The 21084-nt window shown below is 35.6% G+C and overlaps 1 protein-coding gene across 1 annotated transcript in view; it reads right to left on the reverse strand.

The window, feature by feature from the left end:
- Nucleotides 1-21084, reverse strand: part of LOC127539320 (probable polypeptide N-acetylgalactosaminyltransferase 8) — a 48946-nt gene that overhangs the window by 14155 nt on the left and 13707 nt on the right. Inside the window, exons 6-10 of the mRNA XM_051963471.1 lie at nt 17478-17592; nt 7392-7577; nt 5406-5543; nt 4697-4792; nt 1764-1931 (exon numbers count right to left, since the gene is read on the reverse strand). Of these exons, the coding sequence (XP_051819431.1) occupies nt 1764-1931; nt 4697-4792; nt 5406-5543; nt 7392-7577; nt 17478-17592 (703 nt within the window). The remainder of the gene's footprint in view (nt 1-1763; nt 1932-4696; nt 4793-5405; nt 5544-7391; nt 7578-17477; nt 17593-21084) is intronic.

Consider the following 21084-nt stretch of genomic DNA (forward strand, 5'->3'; position numbering starts at 1 on the left):
TATAGTATACAAACATATTTGGGATAGAGGCTCAAAAATTATTTTACTAATGGTGGTGAATTATCAAAAAAATTTGATTGTTGCACTAGGGAAATGGATCTAAAATTGCTGAAAAGATATCAGTCTTTCTTAAAGAGAATAAGGCTTCTCTCTGATTCTGACTCTGACACTGATGTATAATCCCCTATCCATAATTAAAAGTATCAATTCTTTTATACCTGGAGCAAATGGGAGGGGATGCTGAGGGAAATGGCTCACTTGACTTAATCAGTCAGTCCAGAAATTGTCTAGTTAGACAACTGATCCCTAACATGGCTGAAGAGCATCAGCTTCATGCAAGGCATTAGTAGCATAAAGAATGGGTGGTGTTGTTGTCCAACTCTTTGGAACCCCATTTAGAGCTTTCTTGGCAGACAATAGTGGAGTGTGTTTCTTTTACCAGCTCATTTTACAGATGAGGAAACTGAGGCAAATAAGGCTAAGTGACTTGCTTAGCATCACAAATCTAGCAAGTATCTGAGGTCATCTTGACTCCAGGCTTACCACTCTACCCCTTGCACCATCTAGGTGGCCTAGATCTCTCTCTGCCAGTAGATCTCTCTACTTCAGGAGAGTATTTACCTCATATCCCATTAGACTATTCAGAAGAAGGCAGTATGCAAAGGATTTTGGGTCTATACCCCCTAAGAAGCAGCTGAAGGAACTGTTTATCCTGGAGAAGAAAAGACTCAGGGAGGCATGATAGCCCTTTTAAGTATTTGAAAGGTTGTAATGTGGGAAATGTCTTACACTTGCTCAGTTTGTCCCCAAAGAGAAGAATTCAAAGCAACTGGCTGAAACAGCAAAAAGGCAAATGTAGTCATGACGTTGGGAAAAAAATTTCCCAACAACCAGAGCTGGATGTCTTAAGAAGTAGTGAGTTCCTTGTCCTTGAAGGTCTTCAAGCAGAAGCTGGAGGACTTTTTGAGAGCCCAGTATTGATTACGATTGGCCACTGAAGTCCCTTCTGGGCAAATGGGTAAATCTGGGTTCAAGGCTCTAAGCTTTCTGAAAAGAAAGCAAGGAGTAGTTTTATACATTCAATTTAGGATCAAGCAGGGATGACTCATATTATCCAGAAGAGAATCTGTCCCAAGTATAAGACCCTAATCGAGAAACCAAAGTTGGAAATACTAATAAACAGAAAAAACCCACTGAATACAATGAAGAAATAAATTAGTCATAAACACTTGTAACAGAAAGAAAAACAAAAGAAGAAGGACCTAAAGATCTTTAGAAAAATTAGAGATGATAAATCTCTGGCAATTAAAAGAATGGAAACAGAAAGGAGCATTTATATATTTCTCCGCTATTCAGGAACCTTCACAAAACTTGCAACAAACTGAGACATAACAACTTCACAAACAAATAGAAATAAAAAGAAATACTAAACAGATATTTTGCTAATACAATTCTCTTTTTCTGTTCTATTACATGCCTGGAAATGGCTATTTTATTTGGTGTTTGTTAAATCACCTCCTTATTGAGCCTCAATTTTCTTATCATCAAAAAGAGGTGTAGATGGCCTCTGAGATCCTCTTAAGTTCTACATCATTGATACCATGACCCAATGACCACTCCTGAATCATATTTCTAAGATACACCTTTTACTATGTCATTCTCCTGCCCCAAAATGGGAAATGATGTCCCATTTCCTTTTATATCAAAACTTAATTCTTTATCTAAATTCCAAGTAAGAGAATTAGAAAACTCCATCAACTCACCTGTTTAAAATCCCAGTACATAAATAGCTCTTTATTAATTGCCTCAGTGCATGTCTTTAATATTGGCCAATGCCCTTGACCTGGGTCTATGAGGCAGCGATCTTGCCAATACCACTCAGCATAAAGGCGCCCCACATAGAATTCTCCTGTCCTACAATAGAAAATGAGCTAAAAAAAGATCAGAGAAACTGTCAACAATGAAGAACCATATATAGAAAATAATAGACCTAGAAAAAATAAAAGAGATCAGCATGTGGGAAGTCTTTGTTTTTTCCATCCCTATTCTCAGGAAGTAGAAGTATATTCTCCATCTTATTCCATTGTCTCCTTTATTTCCATGAAAAAGAAAACTTCTATAAAGGTGAGATAGATTTTTTTGCCTTAATTCCATTTTAGTCCCAGTAATAACATGATAACAAGATAATAACATGAAGCCATGTTCCATAGGGAAAAATACTAAAATGTAAAATCTACGGGCTTTCAAAATTGATCGTGTTAGGGAATATCTTTTCTCTTAAGTAATGTTGAAAGAGTTCAAAAGACATAGTTTTGGGGTAATTGATAATTTTATTAATAGTTCTAGCATTTTATTAATACGTGGAATGATCATTTGGTACTCTTTCATATACATACATACTCACACACAAGGTTTATCTGCCCTTTGCAGATTGAATGTTCTTGAGAGTGTCAATCAATTCAGATTGCTAAAATAATTAATGAGAAGAATGAATATTACAGTGAGAGGTGGAACCAATATAATGAAGGGCTGGGAAGATATAACTTTATGTCATTTACTTTTAAATTGTACAGCTTTGTACAATCTAATCAAATAATTTATCCCACCTAAACCTGGGTAGAGCACAATAGTCTTCTCCACCTTAGATTAAGTCCTTAGTAAAACTGGGTGGCGTCTGACCAATAGTAAGGAGAGAATTAATGTAGTCTCCTTATATTATCAGAGAATGAATTTGAAATGAGAACTTCAGAAAAAGGTGAAATTGAGATCTTCCAAAATCATTAGTTATTAATAATCATTTCTCTCACTTACTAAAGGTGAGATTAATATATGTACCTAATTATTTTACTTTTTGACTATGTGACTAATTTAAATAATATTATTATAAGCCAGTCAAAAGTTTGGGGATAGAAAAGTATACATACAACAGGCATAGATAAATAGAAACTGCCTCATAGCCAGGAATTTAAAAGGGATTAGCAAGTACATATAGACGAATAGAAATGGTGGGCTTCTCCCACACTCTAGGTTATTGAAGAAGAACAATAATTTTACAAAGTTAAACTTTGTTTTCTCAGATATTTCCTATTTCAAATTACTCCCAACATCAAATCCCTATCACTCTTTCTTTGCTCCAGGTTTTGAGTAAGAAGTGACCCTTTGGCAAGCATTAAACCTCTATTTGTGTCTCTGGTCCCTAACCTTCCCATCTCCTCCCACAGTATACCATCCTTCTTCTTACTAATTTTTATATATATTTTATATCATATTTATACTTATTTATATATTATAACATAATATATATTTATTATATTATATATAAATATATTATATTTATAATTTATATATAACTTCATATCATCCTTCCTTCTTTCTAATTCTCGATTTATCCTTACCTGCTAACTTCTTTCTTAATGCTTACAGGTCCATGCAGCTCAGAAAAAGACCTGGTAGAGGCAGGAAGTATAGGACTAGATTTTTGTTTTGAAAAATAGAACTAAAAAGTAGCTTGGATATGTTAGAATTATATTCACTTGACCACTTCTAAGATTGACCACATTGTGACTATGTGCTTCTTTCTTGATCACAGGTGTGGCAGTGTGGGGGCAAGATTGAGGTTTTACCCTGTTCCCGAGTTGCCCACAAACCCTATGCTCTGAAGCTGGGATCGGCCATAAAACACAATGTTCTTCGGATGGCTGAAGTGTGGATGGAGAGTACAAATCCATGGTCTACTTCTTTTTTTTTTTTCCTCACCTTTAACTTTATTGTTTTTTGTTTTTTTTTAATAGCCTTTTATTTACAAGTTATATGTATGGGTAATTTTAGAGCACTGACAATTGCAAAACCTTTTGTTTCAATTTTTTCCCCTCCTTCCCCCTACCCCTTCCCCTAGATAGCAGGATGACCAGTAGATGTTAAATATATTAAAGTATAAATTAGATACACAATAAATATACATGATCAAACTGTTATTTTGCTGTACAAAAAGAATTGGATTCTGAAATGTTGTACAATTAGCCTGTGAAGGAAATCCAAAATGCAGGCAGGCAAAAATATAGGCATTGGGAATTCAACATAATGGCTCTTAGTCATCTCCCAGAGTTCTTTCACTGGGCATAGCTGGTTCAGTTCATTATTGCTCTATTGGAACTGGTTTGGTTCATCTCATTGCTGAGGATGGCCAGGTCCATCAGAATTGGTCATCATATAGTATTGTTGTTGAAATATATAATGATCTCCTGGCCCTGCTCATTTCACTCAGCATCAGTTCATGTAAGGCTCTCCAGGCCTTTCTGAAATCATCCTGTTGGTCATTTCTTACCAAACAATAATATTCCATAATATTCATATACCACAATTTATTTAGCCATTCTCCAATTGATGGGCATCTACTCAGTTTCCAGTTTCTGGCCACTACAAAGAGGGCTGCATGGTCTACTTCTTTTGGAAGGATTTTTTTGGAATCCTGTAAATACTAATGATCACATTTTATTTATTTATAGTATTATCCCTTTACTACCAAATAGAGAACAAAAAATAGTTTTGTTTCAAATTTAGGTGTTTCCTTCACATCACACATCCCTTTAATATGAACTATTTCCTCAGCTCCCTAGTGTGGGGAAATGTGCTAACTATAGTTCTACCTGTAAGAACTAGCAAAGATTACATAGGCAAGATCATCCATAGACGATACCTGTGATCTGTACTCTTTACAATTTTTCATGACTGGAGTATTTGATGAAAATGGTCCCTCATCAATGCAGAAGTCTTCATTTGCAGAGTTCTTCATCTAGAAGGCAAAAGTCACACCATATATTCATGAGAAGAGGTGAAAGAAGTAGGCCCATTATTCCTCTCTAACATTTGCCATCTAACTACTGGGGAATATCATAAAGGGAATGCCCACTAAAAAGAAATGGAATTTGGGACCTCAGGTGATATATTCTAGTCCTTGTGAAGGAGACAAATAGAACAATATGATATCATCTTGTTATTCTAAAATCTTGTAGGTATTCCAAGATGTCTGTTCTTTTAGGCCTTTAACGTGTTTCCACATGCTTGAGGTCAGGGGAATAAGATTTCTTAAACATCTTTTGGGAGCTAAAATTCTCAAGAGAATGGAGCAAAGGTTGGAGAAGTTGTTGTGAAGGAGAAAACTGGAAGAGGTAAGAGAGTGGAAAGAAGTAGGATGAAGTAGGGCCTGAGAAATGCAAGAGGCCTGGACCTCTTAGAAATGGAAGAAACATTGGTTATGGCACAGAAAGGGCTCTAGTTTCAGAATGAAATACCCAAAATGAATTTAGGTCAAACAGAGCTTTATAGTGTATGATTCCTGGAGGGTAGTAGGTGGGAGAGAGGGACTGTTAATAATATGTCATGAAACTCATGAACATAGTACTCACTTTTCCATAGCCAACAATGCTTTGAATTGGCTTTAGAGAGGGATACACATTTTTGAGATACCAGTCAAAACTTTTGCATTTCAGTTTCTTTCGGAGTTCCTTCCTAGGAGAAATATCTTCATATTCGATTTCTGGGTTCTGGGAAGAAGCATCTTGTCATTCAAATACTTACGTATCACAATGTAAAACACTTTGTCAGTTCCCAGGGTGAGATCTCTCCAAAGGACAAGCTGGTATCTGTCTAGTGATTTGTGTGTAGCTATCATGTTCTTTGGTTTCCCTTCCCTTTGGTCCCCATGTGGACCTGCTTCCCATATGTCAAGAAACTGATTAAGATTGAACAAGACAGAAGTCTGTGTTGTTTAACATTTGGATCAGCAAAATGCTTTCTCTAACATTAAAAGCAAGAAAAAGACAGATGGACAGACACACAGAGAGAACCAAGAAGAGTCAGGAAAACATGGGGTCCTAATTTTTTTTCATTATCCTTTTGTATTATGGTATAACTGAACAGCTGAGTTCTCATCCAATAATCAAACTCTAAACTAATTTTTACATTAGTGATACTTTAGTTAGTTAAATAAAGGGTTTTCTTATAATTGGGAGCATTCTCTTCTGGGAACTTTAATATCCATTTCACACCAGTCAAACTGGGAATACAGTAAGGCTTAAATGAGATAAAAGATATATAGCACTATGCAAATATGAAATCACTATATAAATGCCAGTTATCATCATTATTATTATTATTATTATTATTATTATTATTGTTATCATCATCATCATCATCAATCTGCAGTCATTAGGCCTCTAGGCTGGTGATGACTTCATTCCCTGAACTTTCTATGTATGTTTGCCTTAAAAAACTATTTTATGGAGAACTCATACAAAAAAGCATTCCCATGGTGGTCAGAAGAAGCAATATAAGGACATTCTCAAGATCTCTCTGTAGAACTTTGGCACTGATTATGAGATATAAGAGACATTCAGCATAGTAGGCCTGCATCAAAGAAGTCCTTGTGTTCTATGAGCAAAGCGACTCAAGATGGGCAGATTTAGAGATATCTCCACTCCAAATTTTATATGGTCTATTGGCATCCAATTAATGGTAAATCAAGCCTTCTGAGCTTATATTGGCCTGATCAGTCACAGTCAGACACACTGTCTCTTGACCCCAATATAATGATGTCATTTCGGTCATCTGAGAACAGAAGACAACCACAAACCAACCATATTCTAGCTGAGCTCAAGCAATTATAGAATAATATAGGGGCAAACTGGTAAATGTTTAACAACGAGGCTCCTTAGGAGGAGGGAAAGGAATGGGTACATACAAACGTTTAAGTTTAATTTGTTTTTTTAACATTTTCTTAATCTAGAAATCAACAAAACAACAAATCAAGCCTTGATTTATAGAAGTTGCTAATTTCTGAGGTAAAAATGCTTACCCTGAAAATTTTGGATCTCTAAGCCCTCTAAAACTGGCTCCTACAACTCCCTAAGTCAAACGCACCAAGGGGTTCCCTATTATGTAGTGGTATTGCTAGCTCCCTTATCTCAGCTCAACTGAAGATTTTCCCTTCTAAATATTTTCCAGAGTCACCCCTTTTAACTAGGATGTTTAGGCCCCTAGTGCACTTTCTTCTATGAAGGCATCTTGGCAAGAAGGATGAGAGAGACTATCTCAAGGCTCCATGTGTATGCTAGCACAAGGAAAACTCAGTTTTAGCAATTTCAAACACAAACATGAGTGTTGTAGCTAATCTCTTTCTTGCACATGTGACAGAATTGCAATGGTCTCTCTGTCACAGAGCCAGTCGTATACCCTTTGGAGGACTCAGCATCTCTACATCCTCCATGGAGTTAATGGATGTGGGATTCAGTGAAAGAAGATTGCTAGATAACTCCTTGGTCACTTTTTTCTCTATGCTCTTTGATATCTCTTCCATTCTGTTTGCTCCTCCTTTTTCAAAGTTCCCAACAAACCTTTAGAGGCAGATTCCAAAAAAAGTAGACCATGGATTTGTACTCATCCATCCACACTTCAGCCACCCGAAGAGCATTGTGTTTTATGGCCGATCCCAGCTTCAGAGCATAGGGCTTGTGGGCTCGCTCTAAGTGAGCAACTCGGGAACAGGGTAAGACCTCAATCTTGCCCCCACACTGCCACACCTGTGATCAAGAAAGAAGCACATAGTCACAATGTAGTCAATCTTAGAAGTGGTCAAGTGAATGTAATTCTAACATTTCCAAGCTATGTTATAGTTCTATTTTTCAAAACAAAAATCTAGCCCTATGCCTCTTGCCTCTACCAAGTCTTTGTCTAAGCTGTCCTAACCTTTGTTAGGAAATTTTTCTTCCTATTTAGGGGAGAATTTATCCCTCCTTCCCAGAATTTTAGATCAGGGTGTGGGAAGTGGAGGGATGGGGAGAGAGACATTTTGAAAGAGGAAGAGGAGGAGGAGAGAAGAGGATGAAGTGTTTATTCTCCTTTCTAAGCATCTGTCCTAAAGTTCAACTCCCTAAACCATTTTTAACATTCTAAGCTTCTTCACTGTTTCCTCCATTTAGGAACACATAGATTTTTTTTAAAATTGTAAGTTGACTTAAAAAAAAAAGTCTGTCACCTGTCTCTGTCTTCCAGTCTGGCAAATACAGGTGCTTAATAAATGGTTAGGTTTTTCTTCTCCCCTTATTCATCAACCATGGAAGCTGCATGGTTTTTTTCTCCAGATTCTAATTTTCTACCACAGTCAACAGAATACAAATATGCAATTATATTTTTTTCCCCAGATATTTCAAGATTCACAAAAACATTGGGACAGGTTGTTATTATTGGTATAAGAAAGCTTAGAGTAATAAAAGAAGATGTAAGGATTGCCAAGTCCTATTCCAGACAGTGTTCCTTACATTTACAGATTATTTTGGTGAGTTGAAAAAAACAGTTTTTGAACAGCCTTCCCTCTTGCCAAGTCAGCTTTCCAGAGAGTATCTTGTTAATATTTTAAATGGATAAATTATTTTAATATTTATTTTTATAATCTTAACTTCAAATTTTCTTAAGACAATATGCTTTCCCTAAAAGACAATCCCACAAAAATATTTTGAGGTTATTTTACATATTGAAGGATGTTAGAGCTATAAAAGAGATTGTATCATTTTGCCAGAAAAGCCAAGTAGGAAGAGCAGTGGATAGAATAGTAAGCCTGGCAATAGGAAGCCCTGAGTTCAATTCTAACCTCAGACAAGTACTAGATATGTGATCGTGAGCAAATCATTTAACCTTTGTCTTACTTTCCTCATTTGTAAAATTGTACCTACTCTTTCTCCCCAGAGAATTTTTGTGAGGATAAAAATGAAATAATTAAATCCAGCCCCAGACATTTAGTTGAGTGACTTTGGGCAAGTCACTTAACCCTGTTTGCCTCAGTTTCCTCATTTGTAAAGTGACTTGGAAAAGGCAATTGCAAACTATTCTACTATCTTTGTTAAGAAAATCCCAAATAGAATCTCACTAAACAATAAGTAATAGAATCATTATTACCTTGGGCAAACCATTTAATTTCTATATACTTTTTTTTTTTAAGCGTTTGTCCAAGGTAATCTTTGCAGAGTTAGGACTAGAATCCAGATCTTCTGAGCTCTAGCTTATAATTCTTTACACTGACATAACTGCCTCTTGTTTTCTTCTTACTCTGGTATTGAAATAAACTATGACTTTCAAAGCTCTTTTATATTCATTATTTCATTTGGCTGCCACAAGAAATTTGAAGTAGATAGAGTCAATATTATTAGTATCTCAGGTTTTTAGATGAGGAAGCTAAAGCTAAGCAAAAATAAGAGATTTTGCCTCTGGTGTTAGGACTACAAGTCCAATAAACGGACTAAAATCCAAGTTTTCTGACTCTTATATCAATGTTCTCATTGCCACTTGTTTTCTTTTCAAGAGAGCAAAGGGCTATGGCTAATTTATTCCTTTGCTTAATGCTTTAATTAAGAGAATGATCTCTTTCTTTCTCACAATGTCATACCTCTAAGAGCCAGCATGATACAGTAGAAATAGGACTACTCTGGTGGTTTCAATATCTGGTCTTGCATCCTGTTTTCAAAATTTAGTAAATGTGTGAATCTAGGTAAGTTATAACCTGAGTTCCAGTTTCTTAATGTATAAAACAGAGATATAAATACTTACCAAAACTACTTCACAATGTTGTTAGAAGTATAGAACAATTGTGCTCTAGTCTCACTTTCCCAGGATGTGGCCAATTATATTCCCTCCTCAGAGTTCTAGGGGCACCTCTGAGAGGCCAGAAATGTATAATGATTAATGCTCAATTTTGGTGTGGTGCCTGCCCTATTAGCAGCCAGTTCTATTTAACTCCCCTGTTAAACTAATTAACATTGATTAGCACTTACAAATGGGTATCTACTTTAAGATAGAAAAAAAATAGAAATACAAATTCTCTGGGAAAAGAAAAATATTATTTAATACAATTTCTACACAGCATTGGTCCCATCAATTTTGTTAAGTGTAGCATTGATGCTAGATGACTCTTTCTCTGGGCTAAATCCCAAAAGTGGTTCTTCAGAAAACTGATGCTAAACTGATTGGTTGCAAAATCCAATATAGATTCCATTCCTGAGATCTTCCTTCTTGATTTCTTGACGTCAAGAGATCATAACTATCTCTGACTTCCTTCATCAGGGACTAGAAAAGAATAGACAAACTGTCCAATAGATTTGCTATCCAAGGCCAGCAAGTAGGGAAAGACTCCACACCAAGAGCCTGGTAACTTTTGAGTTCCAGCTTCCAGCCAATCAAAGAGGCTTCTTCATCATGTGGCTATCAGACTGGCACTAATTACAGAATATAATCTCTCCAAGGTATTTCCACTGTACATAATAATGCCTTTTCCAGGAGGCTCCCCAACCTCTTCCAAATGAGGGACTTTACCAGTACCCAGGTAATGTAAATGAAGTGCTCCTACATAGTTGCTTCATTGCAAAATGGAGATGAAGTAGTTTTGAAAGATTATCTTGGATAACCAGAAGATCTGGCAGGTTCTACCATCCTAGAAAGTTTTCATGTGCAATCCTGGAAACAAATTAAATCTGCTTTATGAAGATCAGTCATCATCAACACTATTGCCATTGTAGACAAATTCTTAAGTCATCTAATAAAGAAAAATGCCAAATTATTCTCAGTCTATTGAGTCCCCCCTTCTATTTCTCCAGAGTGGCAGAAAAGAGAGCAGAGGTTATTAAGAATTAGACAATTGTTTCTTGGTTTGGTTTGTGTGTGTGTGTTTGGGTGGGAGGGTGGGTGTTTTGTTTTTGCTTTTTTTTTTTTAACTATCTGCAAATTTTAATTTAGCTGTTAATATTCTAAATGTGAGTTCCTTGTCCAGTAGTCAACAATTGAACCTAGTTTTCAAAGAAATATAAATCAATCTTGACATTCTTGCTTTAAACAAAACCAAAAGGAAGAAGTAACGGCTAAATGGAAGGAAGGCTAATAGTTTCTTTTTGGAGAAGCCAATAAAGGAATTGGCAAAGCTGGCATCATCAAACTCATGGTAAATGTTTGTGAAAAGTCCACAGTGGAAATAACTGCTGTTCCAATTTCAACAATCTTTATGGGAGATGAAGTTCTACAAAGACTTGATGAGATCATCCAAACTAAATCTGCACATTCACTTAGATACTTGGTAACTCCAATAACAAAGATGGAATAGATGAGGATGGTCAGAAATGTAACAGAAGATCTAAGCAGGATTACAAAATGAGAGAAGTTGATACATCTTGGAGAATTCTTGTTAGAATTATTACAAAGTGTTAAGTCACTTATTTAATTTAGCATGGTCCTTAGCAAGTTCTCTAGCTTACTAATGTATTTAAGTACTCATTGGAGTACACACTTTTGGGAGATTCACAAGTCAGGATTTAGTATGAGATTCACAAGTTTAGTGGAGGAGATTCACAAGTCAGGAACCCACAATCCCACTCTTGGAGGAGGAGTCAACCTTTGAGTTCACACCTCTAAAAAAGCATATAAAAGGATGAGTCAGTTTGGGAGATTCAGAGAGAGCTGGAGGCTGAAGCTGGCAGAGGCAAAGGACTAGCAACAAGAGATCTCACAACCAAGGAAAGCTAACTGGGCTATTTTTGGAAGAGACAATAAAGGATTGAACTTTTAACAGCTGGCTGCATTTGAGGTGATTATTACTTTGAACTGAACCTAAAGCTGCCTCCAGAAGTCCATGAGAAACTTGCTCCCTGAGAACCATTATATTTCAGAGAAGAGAACATTACAAATTCTCATGACTATGTATCATGATTGCTATCTTCAAGAAAAGAATTCATTTAGCAAACATGGTGAACACTAAAATACAATTGCCAGGAAAAACCTCATTATTGTTGTGAGAATCAGGTGTACAGACTGCTCAATTTTTAGATTAAAGAGCAAATTTCTTCAAAAGTAGGAGCAGAAGTAAGAAATGAGGGGAAATGAGAAAAAAATAAAGTATGCACTTAGAAGAATTTTGTTGTCATTTATTAAAATAAATAATTGTTGATATTTGAAAAAACTATAGACCCAGCTTTCAGTAATTTCATTCAGACATTTAATCAATATAAATCAAATGCTGTAAGAAGGACATGCACACAAATCCTTAAAAAATACCTAATTCATTAGATATTAAAAAATATGGAAGTCAATGGTAACATTAGTTTAAAATATGAATTCAATTATCTATATTGGAGAGAAAGGCGAGGAAAGAACAAGAGCATGATAGTCTGATAAAAGAGAGAGAAGCCAAGGTAGGTAAAGCTAATTTAAAGAGAGTTATGTGACTTGCCCAGAGATTAAGTGTCTAATGTCATATCTGAACTTAATTCTTCTTGATTCCAAGTCCAATACTTTTACCCACTATGTCATCGAATTTCCAAGCAGCTGACAGAATGATAGAATTTGGAACTTTTCCATTTTTAGATGAGAAAATTGAATTCCAGAAAGCTCAATTGTCAGCACAAGAAAAATAATCCTTGGAGAATTTTAATAATCAAATATTTGTGCATATAATAAATTATAGGTACTTGGGGGACAAAGACAAAAATGGGACAGCCTCTTCCCTGAAGACCTCTAAGTTGCTACATAGATACAAGATAAAACTAATTGTGAGAAGTCTCTCAGAGAACGTGATCCTGGAACTGAACTTGAAGGAAGCTAAAGATTGTGAGAACTGAAGTCAGAAAGGAGGTCATTCCAGGTGTTAGCACTACTTAAACAAAATTACAGAGGGGAGAAAGGGAAAGCCAACTTGTAGAATATCTAGAAGTTCAATTTGAATAGAAAGAAGAATATACAAAGAAGGATAATATGAAATTAAGAATAAAAATGTGCCTTGGTGTCAGATTGTTGGCGAACCTAAATTCCAGGCTAAGGAGCTTATACTTTATTCTGAAGACATTAAGGAGTCACTTAAAAGTCTTAAACAGAACAATGATACAAGATCAGACCTGTGCCACAGGAAGATTAATTTGTCAGCTCTGTGGAGAGTGGATTAGAAAAGGAATTTGGCCCAGATGCAAACAGATCAACTGCAATTGCAATAGTCCAAGGCAATGGGGAGCTGAATGAGTGGTAGAATTCCATTGATGGTTGATTCATTGCTGTCCTTTATTCTCAAAGAGAACCAAAATGACATCACTATGTTGGGGTCAAGGTGCAATGTGTTCATCTGTGGCTAATCAAACTGATACAAGCTTGGGAAGGCTCTATCACAGGCCAAGCCCAAAAAGTCCATATGATCATTTGGAATGGAGCCATGCAAATGTAGAAAAGACAGAAATGAGAAGTATTCTCAAGATGGAGCCCACATCTTGGCAACTGATAGCTATGGAGAGTGAAGGAAGGGGGGAAAGTAAGGGAGGACTCAGTTTATGAACTGAGTAAATGGAAGCATATTGGTGCCCAGAACCATGCCTGGGAATGTTTTGCATATGGGACAAGTACTGCCAGCTCTTGCTGAAGCAAACAGCATGTACCTCACCTTGTGCAGATAGGTGGGGTGAGGGGATGGGTCTGAATGGAATTTGGGTAAAAAAGGTCACTCCTGTCTGCCATCTGAAAATTTCTCACAAGAATAGATAGATGTATTGTTGTTGTACTGGTTAGAGTTAGGTTCTGTCTTTTCTGTATTGCAGAAGTACTACAAGTCTGTTGGAGAAAAAGCCCAGATTATTCTGACTGAAACGTGGTTCCAGTGGTGCTTTTAAAAGGAAAGAAAGTAATTTAAAGACTGGATGAATTTGTAGGAGAAGACCATCAGTTCTATTTTGGCTCTGTTGACTTTAAGGATTGGATGGGGTGGTATAGATGGGCTCAACAAATCTCAAAGGAGGAGGGGTTCTAAGTGATGGAAATGCAGGGATAATCTGGAGACACAAATTAGACTAGGCTTGAATACTTTTGCAAATGACAGAAGATAAAATTTCTAGTAACCTAATGTTCCCCCAATTGATAAGGCACAATATGACAGATCACATAAATAAGAAGTAATAACATTTCTGTTTTATGGTGCCTTGCAGTACAATTGGACTATTCTGTATTTTCATTAAGCATCTTGTATCCTTTGGAAACTGCTAAACATGAGTGGGAAAAGAGACAAAACATTATAGTGGAATCAGCTACTCATGTTTAACTCGCCTCCAGTTACCATAAAGTAACTCTTTAACTCTTTCTCCTCCTCCTTTTTTTCCGATGGTCAAGGGGTAGTTGGGCATAATGGACAGAGGGTCAGCCTTGAAACTAGCAAGAACTGGTTCAAGCCCTGCCTGGGTGAGTTAACCTTGAAGTGCCTCAAGCAATATTCTAAGGCCACATATTTCAGTGAAGGAGATGAACATCTTTGTATAGTGAGTTTTTTCACCTGAGAGCTCCTTCTGTCCGTGAAATATCTGGACCCTTTCCTGCCAAACCATTTTGTGGCTCCACAAATGTGCTCCTTTTTCTCCTCCATTGGACCGACTTCTTAGGTGACAAAGAGCTGATGGTGGGCTGAATGAAAAGGTTCCAGATTCTTATAAAGGACAGCTGACAGAGGTCACAGGTAGGACTTTTAAAGAGGCAGATACAGAATTTTTCAACTCTTGGTCTTCTGGATTTCAATCTAGTATTTGCGTCTTTTTTTTTTCCTTCTGTTTAAGGTGAAGTAGATAGACCACTAATCCTGAAATCGGGAAGACCAGATTTCAAATCCAGCCTCAGGCATTAAGCTGTGGTATTGTTCAGTTGTTCATTCATGTCCAAATCTTCAAGACTCCATCATCAACCATACTGTCCATGGTTTCTTTTCTTTCTTTTCTTTCTTTCTTTTTTTTTTTTTTTTTTTTTTTGGCAAATGGAATGGTGCACCATTTCCTTCCCCAGTGGCTTAAGTAAACAGAAATTAAATGAGTCATGCAGAAAGTATTTGAAGTCAGATTTGAACTCAATCCTCCCTGACTCCAGATCAGTGCTCTACACACTGAGTCATATAGCTATGTGACCTTAAGCAAATCCACTAATCTCAGTTTGCCTCAGTTTCCTCAACTATAAAATGGGTGTCATAATTGTACTTCTTTCCCAGGGCTGTTGTGAGGATCAAATCAAATGAGAAAATATTTGCAAAATGCCTAGCACATAGTAAACACTTAAAAATGCTTGTTCTCTCTTTCCCCATGTGATAGTGCCAATGAAATAAGATGCAAGAATCTGGCCAAGTGGACAACCCAGAAAGAAACCGGGATCAGCTTATGGAAGTGTTCAGATCTTTACTCCCCTACTCAATAAATTTCATGGCTCCCTATTATTTCCAAGATCAAATGCCAAATCTCTTTGGCTTTTGAAGTCCTTCACCACCTATCCTCTTCTCTCCTTTCCAGTCTTCTTATTTAGAGTTAATCCCTTTCAAATACTTTGTGCTCTAGGGATGCAAGATTTCTTGGTGTTCTTTATGAACCGCCCTCCATCTCCTATCTCTTGGTGCCTTTTCACTGACTGTCCTCCCCATGCCTGGAACATTCTCCCTCCTCACCTGTATCCTTGTTTTCCTGGATTTTTGGAGACTTAGCTCAAATCCTATTTTCTTCAAGAGATCCTTTCCTAGTGCTCCCTATGAAATCAACTCCTACATAGTTCTTTGTAGGCTGTCATTCCTATTAGAATGTAAACTCCTTGAGGGCAGAGTGTGTTTTTGCCTTTCTTTGTATCCCCAGAACTTAGTACAATACCTGGCACATAAAAAGAACCTAATAACAGCTTGTGGATTATTATTACAATAATGAACAGCTAACTTTTACTCAAACTTTCAACTTTCTGGTTACACATCAATTGGAAATACAAAGAAAGAAGAGAGGTGAATCAGAAGCCCAGGAGGACAGTGCTGGCCTAGCATGCCCATGGGCAGGAAGGTGGATAGAGTATCAGGCCTGATGTCAGGAAAACTCATTTTCCTGAGTTCAAATCTGACCAGCTGTATGATCCTGGCCAAGTCACTTAATCCTGTTTGCTTCAGTTTCCTCATCTCTAAAATGAACAGTAGAAGAAGGAAATATTTTTGCTAAGAAAACCCCAAATGGAATCAGGAAGAATTGGACGTGACTGAAAAATTACTGAAAAACAAAAGTCATGTCCAAACCTGTAGATATAGCAAACAGCTCACTGTAGTCATTAAGTCAAGCAGCAAGTTTACTTACTTCCACCATGTGGAAGTTAAATACAATTTCTAGAAAAGCAGCAAGACAGGGTAAGCTGGAATGCTGTGAGATGATTTTTTCTTCTGTGACTTGGAAAATAGGAAACTTGAAAGTACTTACAAAGGGCTTTGGATAATTTGCGAAATCCCCTCTCCTTCAAGGACAAAGTACCATCATGCCACAGAAAGTGAGAGTGAATTGAAAGTAAAATTTATCAGAATTTGTTCACCTCCTTTATAGCTTTCTATTCTATTATCCTTTCATTTTCATTTTATTTTAACCCATGTGCCATTTGAGTGAGTTCTTTGGAGATCTGCTAAACAGAAAAGCAAGGAAATTAAGATCTAAGTAGGTAGGCAGATGGGCTTCAAAAGAGTTATGAATTTTGAAGATGCAGGACAGAACAATAGTAAAAAATACATTAGTTTTGGAGTCAGAAGACCTGGTAAACATGTCAGTTTTGTCACTTACTACATTGTCACTTACTCTTTAGACACTAGTCATGTGGCCCTGGGTAATTCAATTAACTGCCATTTACCTAAATGTCCTCAACAACATACACATATACTAAGATATTCATACCCTCATAAATGTACCAAGTTCCATGTTTTTTCTTCTCTCCCTCTCGCCCTCCTCTATATGTCTCTCTTTCTCTCTCTACACACATATAAAGATATGCACATATACACATGCATACATATACTTATTTTATATACATATATATTTAAGTATGCACATAAACATTCATGCATATATGTTTATTCCCTTCTCTCCACCCACCCCCTCCCAACTTTGTGTGATCTTGGGTAAATCACAAACTTTCTTGGCTTCAATTTCCTTATTCATAAAATGATAAAGTTGGGTGAGATGAGCTCTAAGGCCTCTTACAGATAATGTCTATGAAGTTATGATTATTGCACTTTTGATACCCCCAGATAAGAACCCAGAAAAGCTCGGGAAACCCTGTGAATGATACAAATTTTCTTCCCATTTGTAGTTTTGAGTGGGTACAGCAAGCTTTGAGCACCCTCTGGTGGCTAGTAAAAATGTAGCTTGAGTAGCTCTTAGTGTTAATAGCTGCAAGGTCACCAGAAGGATCACCATCATTACTGAGTTAAGGACTAGTGAATGATTACATTTCAGGAGCTCATCCAAGTTGTTCTTGCTTTTCTTCATCTCTTTATGTTCTTCCCTGTTACCTGGCAAAATGAAGACCTGACCTTCCTAAGCAGAGGAAGCTGAATCTTGTCCAATGAATTTCAGAACTCCCATCACTCTCTCATTTCTTTTTCTACCTTGGCTTAAACTAGAAGAAGACTAAAATGATAAATGTACCCTCAGGCTGAGTTCCACATTTTCTCCTCCATAGATCTGCATTCCTCCATCTAGTAGTCCAATCTCTTCCAAAAACAACCTGTTTGCCCCAAAGATGCCAAAAATGGAAGGACTCCTGCAGGAAGACAAAGAAAGAGAGTTGGAGTGGAGGGAGGCTAGTGACAGGAAAATGAATTGGGTAAAAGAAAGAAAAGTACCAGATAGATTTAGAATTAAATTCTATGAAACATTTAAAGATCAACTAATTCCAATATTAAATAAATTATTTGAAATTTAAGTAAAGAAGGGATCCTACCAAATTCCATTTATGAAATAATACAATACTGATACCTAAATCAGAAGAGTAAAAACAGAAAAAGAAAATTATAGACAAATTTAATTAATAAAGATGGATTCAAAAATCCTAGATAAAATATTAGCTAAGAAATTACAACAATATATTGCAAAGATAATACATTTTGATTAAGTGGGATTTACACCAGCAATGCAGGAATGGTTTAACATTAGGAAAACTATTAACATACTTCATTATATCAATAATAAAAGTTAGAAAAATTATATGATAAAAAAGAAAAAGAAAAAATTATATGATTATACAAATAGATTCAGAAAAAGCTTTTGATAAAGTACAATACTCATTACTCATTTTTATTGAAAAAACACTTTGAAGTACTGGTATACATTGTTGTTCATGGATAGGCAGGACAAATATAATAAAAATGACAATTTTACCCAAATTACTTTGTGTATCAAATGCCATCACAATTAAATTGGCAAAAAATTTTTACTGAATAAGAAAAAAAATTAAAATTCAAGACTATCAAAGGAAATGTGAAAAACAAATGTAAAGGAAGGTTTACCAGTACTAGATCGTAAACTATATTATAAAGCAATAATTATCAAAGCTATTTAGTATTGGCTAGGAAATGAAAGATAGATCAATGGAATAGAGTAGATATATAATTTCCAGTAGCAAATAAACATAATAATCTTATATTTGACAAGTGTAAAGACAAGATTTTAAGTTGAAAATTCACTATTTAGTAAAAAAAGATTGTTAAAACTGGAAAGCAACATGGCAGAAACTGGACATAGACCAATATTTTTCACCATTTATCAAGATAACTTCAAAATAGATATATGACATATATAAAGAAAGTTTTTACAACAATGAGAGAAATACAAAACAAATTAATTTATGGATAAACGAACAATTTATGAATAAACCAGATAAAAAAGTAAAGTAAGGTATAAACCAGATAATTTCAATTGGATTTAATTTAAAAGTTTTTGTATAAATAAAACAAATGTAACCAAGATCAGAAGAGCAGAAAATTTGGGGGAAATTTTATAGACTGTTTATCAGATAAAAATCTCATATCTAAAATATATAAAGAACTTTGTAAAATCCATAAGAATATGAGTCATTCCCCAATTGACAAATTGTCAAAGAGTTTGAATAAGCACTTTTCCAATGAAAAAATCAAAACAATTTATAATTATCTGACAAAAAATGCTCTGAATCATTGATTAGAGAAATGCAAATTAAAACAATCTGGAGATATTATTTTATATCTACCATTTCAGCTAAAATGATAGAAGGGGAAAGTGGCATATGTTGTAGGGGATGTGGAAAAACTGGAACACTAATTCATGGTTGGTAGAATTGTGAACTGATCTAATCACTTTGGAGAATGATCTGGAGTTAGGCTTAGAGAATTATTGAACTACCTATCCCCTTTGACTCAGCTGAGACTTGGTCTATTTATGAAGGTGATCAGGGAAAAAGCAAAAGAAACTATATGTTTTAAAATGTTTACAGCAGCTGTCTTTGTGGTGGAAAAGAAATGGAAATTGCAGGGATGTCCACATTTGGGGAATAATTGAACAAGTTGTGCTCTACAATTATGATAGAACACTACTATACTATTAAAAATGATAAGCTCAATGATTTTAGAAAAATATGGAAAGATTTACACGGAATAATGAAGAGCAAAATGAGCAGAACTCAAAGAATATTATAAACAGTTACAATATTGTTGTTTTAAGAATGACTTTGAAAAATTTTCATAACCAAGAGCTGATAAAGGCCTAATTTTACAAATATATAGAGAAATAAATTTATAAGAATACAAACCATTCTCCAATTAATAAACGATCAAAGGATACGAACAGACACTTTTCAGATGAAGAAATTAAAGTCATTTCTAGTCATATAAAAAATGTTCCAAATCACTATTGATTAGAGAAATGCAAATTAAGACGACTCTGAAGTATCACTACATACTTTTCAGATTGGTGACAGGAAAACATAATGATAAATATTGGAGGGATGGGGGAAATCTGGGATACTAATACAGTACTGATGGAGTTGTGAACTGATCCAACCATTCTGGAGAACAATTTGGAATTATGTCCTTTGATCCAGCAGTGTCTCTACTGGGTCTGTATCCCAAAGAGATCATTTTTAAAAAGGGGAAAGGACCAACATGTGCAAAAATGTTTGTAGCAACCCTTTTTGTAGTGGCAAAGAACTGGAAACTGAGTGGATGCACATAAGTTGGGAAATGGCTGAATAAGTTTTTGTTTTGTTTTGTTTTGTTTTTATGAAATATCTCCAACATTTATTTTTTATTTTTTAATTTTTTTTACAAGAAATAATATGTTTATTTATTTTGTGAGACTCTCCAGGGACAGAAAATCCACAACCTGCAGTATGATTAGTCACATAGACAGTAAGGGATTTTCTTTTCTTTTCTTTTCTTTTTTTTCTGTTTCCCCATGAGTTTTCTTTTTTTCTTTTCTTTTCTTTTTTTTTTTTTAATAACTTTTTATAGACAGAACCCATGCCAGGGTAATTTTTTTTTTTTTTTACAGCTTTATCCCTTGCATTCACTTCTGTTCTGATTTTTCCCCTCCCTCCCTCCACCCCCTCTCCCAGATGGCAAGCAGTCCTTTACATGTTGAACAGTATATCCTAGATACAATATACGTGTGCAGAACCAAACAGTTTTCTTGTTGCATAGGGAGAATTGAATTCAGAAGGTATAAATAACTCAGGAAAAAAAACAAAAATGCAAGCAGTTTATATTCATTTCCCAGTGTTCTTTCTTTGAGTGTAGCTGCTTCTGTCCATCTTTGATCAATTGAAACTGAATTAGCTCTCTTTATCGAAGAGATCTGCTTCCATCAGAATACATCCTCAAATAGTATCATTGTTGAGGTATATAATGATCTCCTGGTTCTGCTCATTTCACTTAATTGGCTGAATAAGTTATTGTATATGAATGTTATGGAATATTATTGTTCTATCAGAAATGATCACTAGGATGATTTCAGAAAGGCCTGGAGAAACTTACATGAACTGATGCTAAGTGACTTGAGTAAAACCAAGAAAGCATTGTATATAGCAACAATAAGATTATATAATGATCAACTGTGATGGTCTTGATTCTTTTCAACAATGAGGTAATTCAGACCAATTCCAATAGACTTGTGATGGAGAGAACTATCTGCATCTAGAAAGAGGACCATGGAGACTGAATGTGGATCAAAACATAGTATTTTCAACTTTTTTGTGGTTGTTTGCTTGCTTTTTTTTTTTCTT

Source organism: Antechinus flavipes, chromosome 5 (genome assembly GCF_016432865.1).
Source record: "Antechinus flavipes isolate AdamAnt ecotype Samford, QLD, Australia chromosome 5, AdamAnt_v2, whole genome shotgun sequence".
NCBI classification, from domain to species: Eukaryota; Metazoa; Chordata; class Mammalia; order Dasyuromorphia; family Dasyuridae; genus Antechinus; species Antechinus flavipes.